This window comes from Marmota marmota, unplaced genomic scaffold (assembly GCF_001458135.2).
Source record: "Marmota marmota marmota unplaced genomic scaffold, marMar, whole genome shotgun sequence".
NCBI lineage: Eukaryota > Metazoa > Chordata > Mammalia > Rodentia > Sciuridae > Marmota > Marmota marmota.
Genome location: NW_026000058.1, coordinates 924239 through 936349, shown reverse-complemented (window position 1 = coordinate 936349; position 12111 = coordinate 924239). Strand labels below are relative to the sequence as shown.

The 12111-nt window shown below is 44.0% G+C and overlaps 2 protein-coding genes across 4 annotated transcripts in view; both read left to right on the top strand.

Annotated features, from left to right (window-relative positions):
- The window catches only part of Pex11b (peroxisomal biogenesis factor 11 beta), a 7607-nt gene extending 504 nt beyond the window's left edge, over positions 1-7103 (top strand). The window contains exons 2-5 of the mRNA XM_015507072.2: positions 672-787; positions 1114-1315; positions 5852-6638; positions 6714-7103. Coding sequence (XP_015362558.1) covers positions 672-787; positions 1114-1315; positions 5852-6260 — 727 coding nt within the window. The 3' untranslated portion in view covers positions 6261-6638; positions 6714-7103. The remainder of the gene's footprint in view (positions 1-671; positions 788-1113; positions 1316-5851; positions 6639-6713) is intronic.
- Positions 7104-7401: 298 nt separating this feature from the next.
- Itga10 (integrin subunit alpha 10) overlaps positions 7402-12111 on the top strand; it is a 16427-nt gene continuing 11717 nt past the window's right edge. For all 3 annotated transcript variants that reach the window (XM_048813903.1, XM_048813902.1, XM_015507070.2), the window contains exons 1-7: positions 7402-8004; positions 9437-9548; positions 9748-9857; positions 10049-10140; positions 10357-10471; positions 11336-11463; positions 11600-11748. In XM_048813903.1, coding sequence (XP_048669860.1) covers positions 7953-8004; positions 9437-9548; positions 9748-9857; positions 10049-10140; positions 10357-10471; positions 11336-11463; positions 11600-11748 — 758 coding nt within the window. In that variant the 5' untranslated portion in view covers positions 7402-7952. The remainder of the gene's footprint in view (positions 8005-9436; positions 9549-9747; positions 9858-10048; positions 10141-10356; positions 10472-11335; positions 11464-11599; positions 11749-12111) is intronic.

Genomic DNA, 12111 nt, shown 5'->3' with positions numbered 1-12111 from the left:
GGGGGGGTCACTGCAGGTACGGGGGTCCAAGAGGGTCAACTCCGGCTACGGGGGCCCGGACGGACAGTGAGGCACAGACTTGAGCTGGTTGTGAGGAGATGAGTCTTCTCCTACTCACAGGAAAGATGGGAAAACTGAGGCATGAGTGGGCCAGCGGGGCGGCCCCCGGGGGGTTGCTTCCACCTGTGATCAACAGTTTGCCCACTAGGCCGTGGTGGGACGCGGAGCGTTCACCCGCGGTGGACAGCGACCGGGCTTTTGCCCAGAGCCGAGGAGACGCCCGTCTCCCGGTGCCCCACCGTGCTGTCTAGAGGGCCTCGGCCCCGCTCCCTCGCGGTCTCCGCCGAGACCCTGACCCGTCTTATCCACCTAGGAGACTGGCTGTCCGGTTTCCGCCCCTCTGCGTCGTGTGTGCACGCCGGGCGGACGCGCTCGCCGGGACCCTGCTCCTCCGGCGCCTCCGGGCCGTCAGGGCCCGAGACCTCACGCTCTAGATTACCCTTCCCAACCCTTGTAGGCTCCTCTGGCCGCTAAGCCTGTCCCTCCCCTGCCTGGAGAGACGCGGTGAGACGTGGGCGTGTAGAGGAGGACCGCGCAGTGCTGCCTCGGTGTTTGGAGAAGCTTGGCGGGGAGGGGACGGAGGGTCCCCCCTCACTTCGCCTCTCCTCCAGGGCCGCCCAGTATGCTTGCTCGCTCCTCGGCCACGCACTGCAGAGACACGGGGCCAGCCCCGAGCTGCAGAAACAGATCCGACAACTGGAGGGCCATCTGAGCCTCGGAAGGAAGCGTAAGTGAGCCCGCCTCCACCCTCACCTGCTCTCCCACTGACCCGCTCCTGTTTTTTACCACTTCTCCCTCGTTTGACTTTGCACTTATTCTCTGAATGTGTCCAACTGAGATGAGAGCAGGCATAAGGAAGTAAGGGAGGGCTGAAGAGAACAGAGCAAACCTGAGAAAACTAGGACTAAAATTTGAAGTAAAGAATAATGAACTACTCTGCTCTTTTTAGAAATCGCTGTTACTATCACTTGTTCAACTTTCACCTCTCTTTGTTGTGTGTTTTGTTTCTGACTCTACTTCCAAATCCTTGTGTTCCCTTGTTATCTCCACAAGTTCTGCGCTTGGGCAACTCAGCAGACGCCCTTGAATCAGCCAAAAGAGCTGTGCACCTGTCAGACGTTGTCCTGAGATTCTGCATCACTGTTAGTCACCTCAATCGCGCCTTGTACTTTGCCTGTGACAACGTCCTATGGGCTGGAAAGTCTGGACTAGCTCCCCATGTGGATCAGGAAAAGTGGGCCCAGCGTTCATTCAGGTCTGTTACTCTTTTTTCTTGAAATACCTTTGGTAGCCTCCATACTACATAGCTTGCCTTTTAAGAGAAAAAAATCTCTCAGGATCTTACCAGAGCACAGTTGTCCCTCCATATCCATGGGTTCCACAAATTCAACCAACCACAGATTGAAAATGCATCTGTATTGAACAGTCTTTTTGTCATTATTTCTTAAATAATATAGTATAGCATCTCTTTACATAGCATATGCATTGTAGTAAGTATTAGAGAATGATCTAGAGTTGATTTAAAGTATGTGAGAGGATATGTATAGGTTATATGCAAATACTATGCCAGTTTAATGGAGGAACAGGGGAAAGGAAGGGAGGTGGGAATGGGAAAGACAGTAGAATGAACCAGACATAACTTTCCTATGTTTGTATATGAATACATGACCATTGTAACTCCATATCACATATAACTACAATACTTGAAAGTTATACTCCATGTATGTATGATGTGTCAAAGTACATCATTTTTTTAAGAGAGAAAGAGAGAGAATTTTTAATATTTATTTTTTTAGTTTTCGACAGACACAACATCTTTGTTTGTATGTGGTGCTGAGGATCGAACCCAGGCCGCACGCATGCCAGGCGTGCTACTGCTTGAGCTACATCCCCAGCCCCAAAGTACATCATTTATAACTAAAAATTAACAAAACAAAACAAAAATAATATGCCAGCTTATAAAAGGGACTTGAGCATTTGTGGAGTTTGGTAGGATTTAGGTATCCAAGGAGTGTCCTGAACCAATTCCCCAAAGGGAAACTATATACCAAAGATAGTTATATGTGTCTTAATCACTTGGTTTCAAATCTTCATTTAGATCCTAAACTGTCAGAGAAAAATAAATGTGGGCACATGGAAGACACATGCTCTTCCATGATGTAGTACCAATTCCCATGAAGTTTCCCATCTAATGGGAGAGCCATTTTAAAACAACCACTCACCTATATTTATGGAAAAGTACAGGGTGTTATGAGAGAATGTATCAAGGGGAGCTGATTTAGATTCAAGGATCAGGGAAGAATTCTTTGAGAAAGTAATATTTTAGTTCAAACTTGAAGTCTGAATAGTAGTTAGACAAAAGAAACAACAGAAAAGGTCTTTCCAAACAGAAAATTGCATATGTAGTAAATAATAAAAAGCTAGATGATGAATAGTATTGAGTAAAGGGCATAAATTCAAGTTGAGAGATAAGAGCCAGTCTTATTCAGAGCCTTTGAGGTAAGATGTTGTTGTTGTTGTTATTGTTTAAATTTTATCCTACATACATACTGAAGGATTCAAAAAAGGGATTTGACATGACTTGAATTGTATTTAAAGAACATTTTGTTGTTGTTACCAGGGATTTAACCCACTGAGCCACATCCCCAACCCTTTTTTATTTTTTATTTTGAGACAAGTCTCTCTGAGTTGCTTAGGGCCTTACTAAGTTGCTGAAGCTGGCTTTGAACTTGCAATTCTCCTGCTTCAGTCTCCCAAGCCATCAGGATTACAGGCATGCACCATCATGCCTGGCCAAGAACACCTATCTTGCTGTGATGTGGAAAACGGATTATAGTAAAGCAAAAGGGGAGGAGATGATCAATTGTGGGCAAGAAATGATATTGGCATGGACTAAGTGGGTGATGTGAAATATGATTTGAGAATAAAATTGGTTAAGTGCTCCTGGGTTCAATCCCTGGTACCAAAAAAAAAAAAAAAAAAAAAATTCTTCCTGTTACAGTTGATTCCCCATCTACAGATTCAGCGAACCACAGATCAAAAAATATTAGGGGAAAAAATTGCATCTGTTTTGAACATGTATGCACTTTTTTCCTTGCCATTCTTCCTCAATATAGTATAATAATTATTTATATAGAATTTGCATTGTGTAGGTATTATAATGAATCTAGAGATGATTTAAAGTGTACAAGAGATTGTGCATAGGTTATACGCAAATACTATGCATACATTTTACATAAGAAACTTAAACTTGTGCAGATTTTGGTATCTGTAGGGATAAGGGTTCAAGAACAAATTCCCTTCAGATTCTGAGGGATAACTGTACATATCATCTCTATTTGTCTTTTGTAGGGGGACTTTTTCTTTTCTTATTCATTATATCAGCATCTTTCCATCTCTGTTTCCGCCTTGCTTTTAATCTTTCTCAGTGAGTCACAACTCCAAAATGGTTTATGGTGGTGAGAGTGGAGACATTACTGGAGTGATATTGAAAGGCAACTCCCTAGAAGAGTGTATATGCTATATTTATTCATTTTATTCAACAAATATTTATTAAGCTCATATTATATTGCATGCACTGGTCTAGAAACAGGGATAAAGTGGTTAAAGACAAACAAGGTCCTCCTTCCTATGGAACGTACAGTGTAATAAGGGAGAGAGATCAGACAATAAGAAGAATATCAGATAATGGCAAGTGTTATGAAGAAAATTGAAATAGAATCATGTGGTAGATAGTAAATGGCTCACTGCTTTAGACTGAAGGTCAAGGAAACCCTCTCTGAAGATATAACATTTACGCTCAGACCCGAAGAGCAAAAATGAGTCAGCCATGTGAAGTTTTTCAAGAGAGAAGATTCCAGGTACAGGAAGTAGATAATACAAAGGCACTAAGACGGCAACAATCTGGATGGGATCGAAATATAGAAGGAAACCAACATAGTTGGAACATAGTGATTGAGGAAAGAATGGTTCAAGAGAGGCAGAGGCCAGATATGTTGAGTCTGGAAGCCTGTTTAAGGTATCTAAATTTTATTGTAAATGTGATAGGAAGGAAATTGTGGAACGTTTTAAGAACAGGAGTAGTGATGTGATTTATATTTATGCTAACTACTTTATGAAATGAAATTGTTGTAGGGCAAATGGCTATAGAGAGACCAGTCAAAAGATTAAAGCAGTGTTATGAAATTCAGGATATATTTTGGAGGTAGGATGATTTGTTGAGTACAGACCAATGTTGTCAGAGTGGGTTAACAATCAAAAACAAATTTTGTACTTAAGGAATTTATGATCTTAACACATTTGGCAATTACTTAAAACCTTTAGGCCTCTTTTTAAACATTTTTTTAAAAAAGAACTGGATTTAGCTGATCTATAATATGTATGTGTCTCTCCAGTAACTAAAGTTTGTTCTTTGAAAACAAGTTTGTTGCTTGCTTGCTTGCTTTATTTATTTATACATACATACATACATACATACATACCAGGGATTGAACCCAGTGGTGCTTAACCACTGAGCCATATTCCCAACCTTTTTAAAAAATATTTATTTTTTAGGTATAGATGGATACAACACAATGCCTTTATTTTTATATGGTGCTGAGGATCGAACCTGGGTCCCACCCGCGCTAGGGGGACACTCTACCGCTGAGCCACAATCCCAGCCCCCTTCTCAACCCTTTTTTTATATTTAGAAATAAGGTCTTGCTGAGTGGCTTAGAGCCTCACTGAATTGCTGAGGCTGGTTTTAAACTCATTATCCTCCTGCCTCAGCCTCCTGAGCCACTGGGATTACAGGCATGTGTCACTGCACCCAGCCTAAGTTTGCATTATTATGGGACAAAAGTTGAATATAGTATAGGCTAAGGGGTTGCCTTAAAAGTGTAATTTCAGGTTGACCTTTAAAGATTTCATGATAATGAATTTTAAGACTGAATCTTAAGGTGCACACAAACACTTACTGGTTATAGAAAGGTAGGAGGACTTTTTCTTTTCTTATTCTTATTGGGATATACTTGACAAAAATGTAAGTTGTATACATTTAAGGTGTACAGCGTGATGTTTGGTATTGTACATTGTGAAATGATCACCACAATAGTCTAGTTAACATATTCTTCATTACCTCATAGTGACCTTTTTTTTTTTCCAATAGTGAAAACACTTAAGATCTACTTTCTTAGCTGGGCATGGTGGTACATGCTTGTAATCCCAACAACAACTCAGGAGGCTGAGGCAGGAACATCACAAGTTTGAGGCCAGCCTTGGCAAAGAAAGACCCTGTCTCAAAATAAAAAATTAAAATGGCTGGGGATGTAGCTCAGTGGTAAAACTCCTCTGGGTTCAATTCCCAGTATCAAAAAGGAAAAGTAAACCTTCTTAACAAATTTTAAATATATAAAACAATATTGTTAACTATAGTTCCCATGCTATATGTTAGAGCTCCAGAACTTACTCACCTTGCATAACGGAAACTCATATACTCTTTGACAAACATCTTCCCATCTCCTCTACCCCTAAACCTCTAGCAACTGTCATTCTATTCTGTGCTTCTATGAATTAGACTGTTTAGTTTCCACATGTATGTGAGATCATGTGGTATTTATCTTTCTGTGTCTAGCTATTTCAATCAGCATAATATCCTGAAGGGAGGACATTTCTAATAGTAGATGATAACATTCACTTCTGATGTTCTAATGTATAATCCCTTTGCTCTACATGAGAAGTAAATGTTTGTGTGTTGGACATGTTAAGTAGGTCTGCATGCCCTTCTGACCTTCTGCCCTGTGTATCTCAGGTACTATCTGTTTTCTCTCATCATGAATTTGAGCCGTGATGCTTATGAGATTCGCTTATTGATGGAACAAGAGTCTTCAGCTGGTAGCCGGCGAATGAAGGGTTCTGGAGGAGGAGGAGTCCCAGGAGGAATTGAACTTGGGGGACCTGGGGGCCCAGGGACTCCAGGAGGAGGCCTGCCCCAACTGGCTCTGAAGCTTCGGCTCCGGGTCCTGCTCCTGGCTCGGGTCCTTCGTGGGCATCCCCCTCTTCTGCTGGATGTGGTCAGAAATGCCTGCGATCTCTTCATTCCACTGGACAAACTAGGCCTCTGGCGTTGTGGCCCTGGGGTTGTGGGGCTTTGTGGTCTTGTGTCCTCCATCCTGTCTATTCTCACCCTAATCTGCCCCTGGCTACGACTCAAGCCCTGATGTTCTGGTATAGGATAAGGAGGGGAACTAAACTAGTGAGGTGGAATTTTAGATTGCATCCCCCCCACCACCTGTACCATCCTCATTCCAATTCTACTCCTTAATTGAAATTAAAATCCAGAGATTTGGGGGTGAAGGAAGGAACTTTGGGGAAGATGAGGTGAGGACAGATGACTTGCCAATAGAATGATTCTAATACACAGCTATGCCTGAAGTTTTATTCTTTTATTTTTTTCATTGTCTGTGTCTCTTTTGATGTAATTTATCAATCTTAAGTCAATTTAAGAGTCTATCTCTGTGTATGTTTTTTACCTTCTCAGACCTCTGTCCAGAAATTTAAAATGGGATTGCTTTTTGGTAGGGGAAGTTTAAGATTTGGTTTGTGCCGCAGTCTGGCTGGGCACAAATCACGAGCCACCCCCCGGTTATTTTGCTGCAGCCGGACTCCGGCAGGTTTGAAAGGTTCTAACTGCCTTTTTATTCTCAGAGAGGTAGCTTATAGCAGGTTTTCTCCTTTAAACTCAAAGTCATAATTTTTATGTTCCAGTGTTTTCTCCTATCTCTGTACCACAGGTTGATAATTTTTCTTCCTCCCTCGTATCTACCTCACCAACCTCCATTATGATTCTCTGTATCCACACCTTCAGATTTCTGCTTGCACTTGATTTCAGAGTTATGTTCCCCAGCTGCGTCTTACCCCATCTTTGCCTATCCAAATGGATGCTGTGTCTAGCATCTTGTTGTAAATACTGTACAATGATCTTTGTAAATAGCCATTGCCCATGCCCACAGTGAAGAGCAAGCCTTCGAGGTCAGCAAATTAAAGATCAGTTTGCTCATTGACATTTGGTCTGCTCCCTCATGTTCTGGTCACTCAATGGCCCCTATTCCTGTCACTGTGGTTTGGATTTTCCATGGAATTGGCCACAACCATCACTACCCACATATTTTTATTGAGCACCTATAGTATGCAGGGCAAAATACTGGGTAGTGAACATGTCAAAAGCTAAGAAGCTCCGTAGTGCCACAGTTCTTTGAGATGTTTTCTAGCTTAGTTGAAGAGTTGGGGGAGAAGTGGTCTTAGCTAAAGTAATTACTCTGGCTCCTCAAAACACACATCATTACCAGTTCATAGTTATAGTCCCTCCAAAAACTATAGCCCTACAAGGCAGCACAGGCTAAAATCCATGAACAGAACTAAGTGGAATGAGATTGGTAAGACTTGATTTGGGGTCTGTGCCTTCACACACTGGGACTCTCCTGGGTGGGTGGGTAAATGGTACCACTTCTCTTTTGTATTGCATATCCTAGGTTGAGATAAATAGGGGATGAAAATAATCTGTCTCCCACCCCTACCTACTTCCTGTTCTAAATCTGAAGAAAGCGTTATTGACCTGTCAACAAATAAAAGGAGTAGAATAAAAGTGAAGTGGCAGAAATGGTCAAAAATTGTTTTCTCTTTGGATATTGGAAGGAGGCCTCCAGGGGGCAGCACGAAGACAGAGAAATAAACCAATTTAGTTAGGCCTCCTTGGTCTGGGGCTCCCCACAGTTTCCCACCATCACTCCTCCCATCCCTTCCAACTTTATTTTTAGCTACCAGTGGGAGGGGGCAGGATAGGAGGGAAAGTAGCAGAAAAGGAGAAAGACAGAAGCACAGAGGACTTCTGACACAGGACAGAACAACCAGGCATGGAGCTCCCCGTCTTCCCTCACCTGTTCTTGCCCCTGATGTTCCTGACAGGTGAGGGACGTTAACTTCTTGGTTTCTGGTGGGAATGAAAGATGTATGAATTGTGTGAAATTGGGTCAATTGGGGTATAAAAGTTCTTTGGGAGTTAGGGTAGGAGGTTAATAGGATTCAGTATTCCATGTGTGTATTCCCACAGGCGACTGCTTTGATATTGAGATTAGCAGAGGCTGAAGTTGACTAGGGCCTTGCCAAAGATTTGTACTTAATTATCTAAAACCTTTCCTTAACCCTGTGGGAGTGAGGAGACAGAAAAGCAACATGATGTGACCTTCCACGTGGCTAGTCTGATTCCTATTATTTCCCTCCCTCCTTCTCCCTATGCTTGGTAGTACATGGGGCTTGAAACATAACTGCCTTACTATGTGGTTAGAACTCTGGGTTTATCTAACCCATGATCCATAGTCCCTGATCATACAGCCCTGCCCATTTCCTGGATGCAAAAGGTTCACATACAAAACACCTTTCTGAAAGTAAGCATGGTTTGGGTTAGAACTATCTGTAGTCATTGGTAGCGTTGGTGGTGGGGTAGCCTGGGAGGGGGTTGCTTGAAGGTAAGGAGTAAGACCCAGTTGGGAAGAGCAGCATGGGAGGGACAAGAGAACTGGATTTTTCCTTGATAGTGCCCTATAATCTGTGTTTCCTAAAATACCAGCTCTGATTTTAAAGGAATTGGGGTCAGAAGGAAAGAGTCAGCAAGGACATGACTGGGGGCCTTTAGAGTGTGTTGAAGTTTGAGGAAACCATGGAGGTAGGCAAGGGGCAGTTGAATGAGATAAAAAGAAAGCAGATTAAGGGAAACTTTGGGGTAATGGGTCCGTTGGCAAGGATGGATGGCAAACTGTGTGGGCAGGCGGGTGGCCCCACCCAGTTAATTACCACTGAGGTTTCCAGGGCTGGAACCACCAGCAACCTAGACATTGGAGAAAGAGTGAGAGTGTGACAATGTCACTGGGAGTCAAAAAGAGAGAGGAGAGACCCAGACACACAATGCACTTATATTGCTTTTGTTCTGCCTATGGTCCTGAGTTTGGGGGGATTTTGGAAGAAATGGTTGTTCTGGGGTTGTAGAAAGGTCCTCTCCCTCTTTTGACCCTCACAGTTTGGAGAGGAAGATGTGTAGGAGGAATGATATGAAAAAGAGTAATCTGACCTTTCCAGACACATCTGTGAATGAGATTTCAGGAGTGGAAATGGAAATACAGTTGTGCATCATCATGGCCGAGAGCCACAGGACCCAAACACGGGAAGGGAGCATTCCTTTGGAGACTCTGAATGTATGACATTGACAGAGTTCAGGAGAGCTTACGAGTAAGAAGAAGGCAGAAAGATTGAGATTCAGATGCTACCTCATGGTTTCTCTCTGGCTGTGCATCCCAGTCATGACTGACCATTTCATGTTAATTCTATGATCCTGGCCCAACAGGTCTCTGCTCCCCTTTTAATCTGGATGTGCATCACCCACGCCTATTCGCAGGGCCACCTGAGGCTGAATTTGGATACAGTGTCTTACAACACATTGGGGGTGGACAGAGATGGTGAGGAGGAAACCAGAGAGCGATGGGATTGGGACTGTGATAGTGCCAATAAAGGGGAGGCAAAATAGATGGGATTCCGGGTTTGTCTGGTTTTTGCAAAGTGACTGGGGCTCTAAACTTGCCACCTCAATGTACTTTCCCTCTGACCTCTGATAAGGGTCATGTTCACCCTATGCTTATACTCACATCCTCCTCCCAGGATGCTGGTGGGCGCTCCTTGGGATGGGCCTTCAGGTGACCGGAGGGGGGACGTTTATCGCTGCCCTGTAGGGGGGCCCCACAATGCCCCATGTGCCAAGGGCCACTTGGGTAAGAAGATGCCTGACCCTTCCCCTCCTAACCCTTTGATACCCTAGTATCTTTGACCCCTTGTTAGCTTCTTCACCTCCATAATCCACACATGCCCTCTCCCCTTCACATTCTCTTCTAAAGCCACCTTGAACTCAGTCATGCCATCTGTGACCTCATGATCTCATTCTCTTCCACTCCCCTCCAACCAGGTGATTATCAACTGGGAAATTCATCTCATCCTGCTGTGAATATGCACCTGGGCATGTCTCTGTTAGAGACAGATGATGATGGGGGATTCATGGTGAGCTAAGGAAAGGATGGTGGCAGGGTCTCGGAAGGTTTGTGGTAGAAAACAAAAGAACATTGTGGTAAAGGAAACTAGTCCATGTGGAGGGGTCAAGGAGTTAAAGCTAGAAAGAAAGGTAGGGCCTCCCAGGGAGTAGTCTCAGTGTGTGGGAGCATGTTCTGAGGGTACTCTTCAAACATGGGAGTAACTGTTTCCCCTGACTGTCCCCAGGCCTGTGCCCCTCTCTGGTCTCGTGCTTGTGGCAGCTCTGTCTTCAGTTCTGGAATATGTGCTCGTGTGGATGCTTCATTCCAGCCCCAGGGAAGCCTGGCACCCACTGCCCAACGTGAGCTGGAGGAAGAGCCTAAAAACTCAGTTCCCAGAATGGGAAGCTGGGTGGGAAAAAGATGGGGCAAAAAGCTCTGATGTCTGGCAGAGGTTCTGCTTGGCCATCCTCATTGCTACTTAATGTACCTGCAAAAGCTCCTTGTTTCCTAACAGATTAGAGTTGGAGTCCTTACCAAGGCATAAAGACTTGGTGATCTGGTCTAACTAATTTCAAAAACCCAACTTATACCTTCATATACCCTGGGCCTTGACCAGAGCATTCCTCTCACCACTCTCTATGTGTCATCTCTCTTCACGCACCTCTGTTTCCCCTTGTTACAAGTGTTCTCTATTCAAATGCCTTTCCTTATATTCTCCTCTCCTCAAACATCTTTAAACTTCATGTATCTTCTTCTTCCTCTTTCTTTTCCCCCTCCTCCTCTCCTTTTTCTTTTTGTAGGCCAGGCAAGCAAGCACTCTACCACAGAGCTACAGCCCCAGCCCATTACCTTCCTATCTGCTCCCCCATTTGACTTTCAATCAGAATCCACTCCCTGGGGCCGGAGCTGTAGCTCAGTGGAAGTGCCTGGGCTGAGTATGAATGAAAAAAGGCCTCTTCACTCTTCACAGCAAAGTGGTGCTTTGTTTCTCCCTGGCTTCTTCTTTCCTCCATTTTTTACTAAATAGTATATGTTCCTGCCTCTTCTCTTGTCATTTATAACTTATCCAGGGCCTGGCGCAGTTTTTTACTTGCATATAAGAAGGTACCTAATAAATATTTAGTTGAATGTGTCCTCCTGTGACCTCCTGTGTCCTCACTTGTTGACCCCAGCCCAGTATTTCTCTACTTATTTGTTTCCTATCACCATACCCCTCCCCCTAGGTTGCCCCACCTACATGGATGTTGTCATTGTCTTGGATGGCTCCAACAGCATCTACCCCTGGTCTGAAGTTCAGACTTTCCTGCGGAGGCTGGTAGGAAGATTGTTTATTGATCCAGAGCAGATTCAGGTAAGAGAAGGCAACATAGATGGGCTTGGAGGGAAAGAGATAGTCGCAAGGTGGTATCTTCAGTAGTATCAGGTATTTCTCTCCCTCCTCTCTCCTCTCCCAAAACATTTCATTTGGGTACACACTTTATTCTCAGGTGGGACTAGTACAGTATGGAGAAAGCCCTGTACATGAGTGGTCCCTGGGAGATTTCCGAACCAAGGAAGAAGTGGTGAAAGCAGCCAGGAACCTCAGCCGGCGGGAAGGACGAGAAACAAAGACTGCCCAAGCAATATTGGTGGCCTGGTGAGGCATTGTGAAGGGGAGGCAGAGTAATGAAGGGTTACAAGTGGGTTTGGAATATATTGTGTACATCCCAAGATGTCTTGCATGCTTATTTTTATATGCAGATGGGTGACGCATGGAAGAAGTCTAAGTTGGCCGTCATTATATTCCCTCTCACTGCATTTCTACAAAGTGTTTATGTCTGTATCTCTCTAAGTCTCTGCTATGTCTTTGCAGACAGAACTCTATCTCTCTGTATATCTTCACTCCAACTTTGATCAGGTTCTCCACCACTCATATCTTACCCCTCTTCCCAAACATGATTCAAAATTCATCTCGAGGAAGACCCCCCCTGACCTGACAATTCTTTCCCCTCCTCCCCCT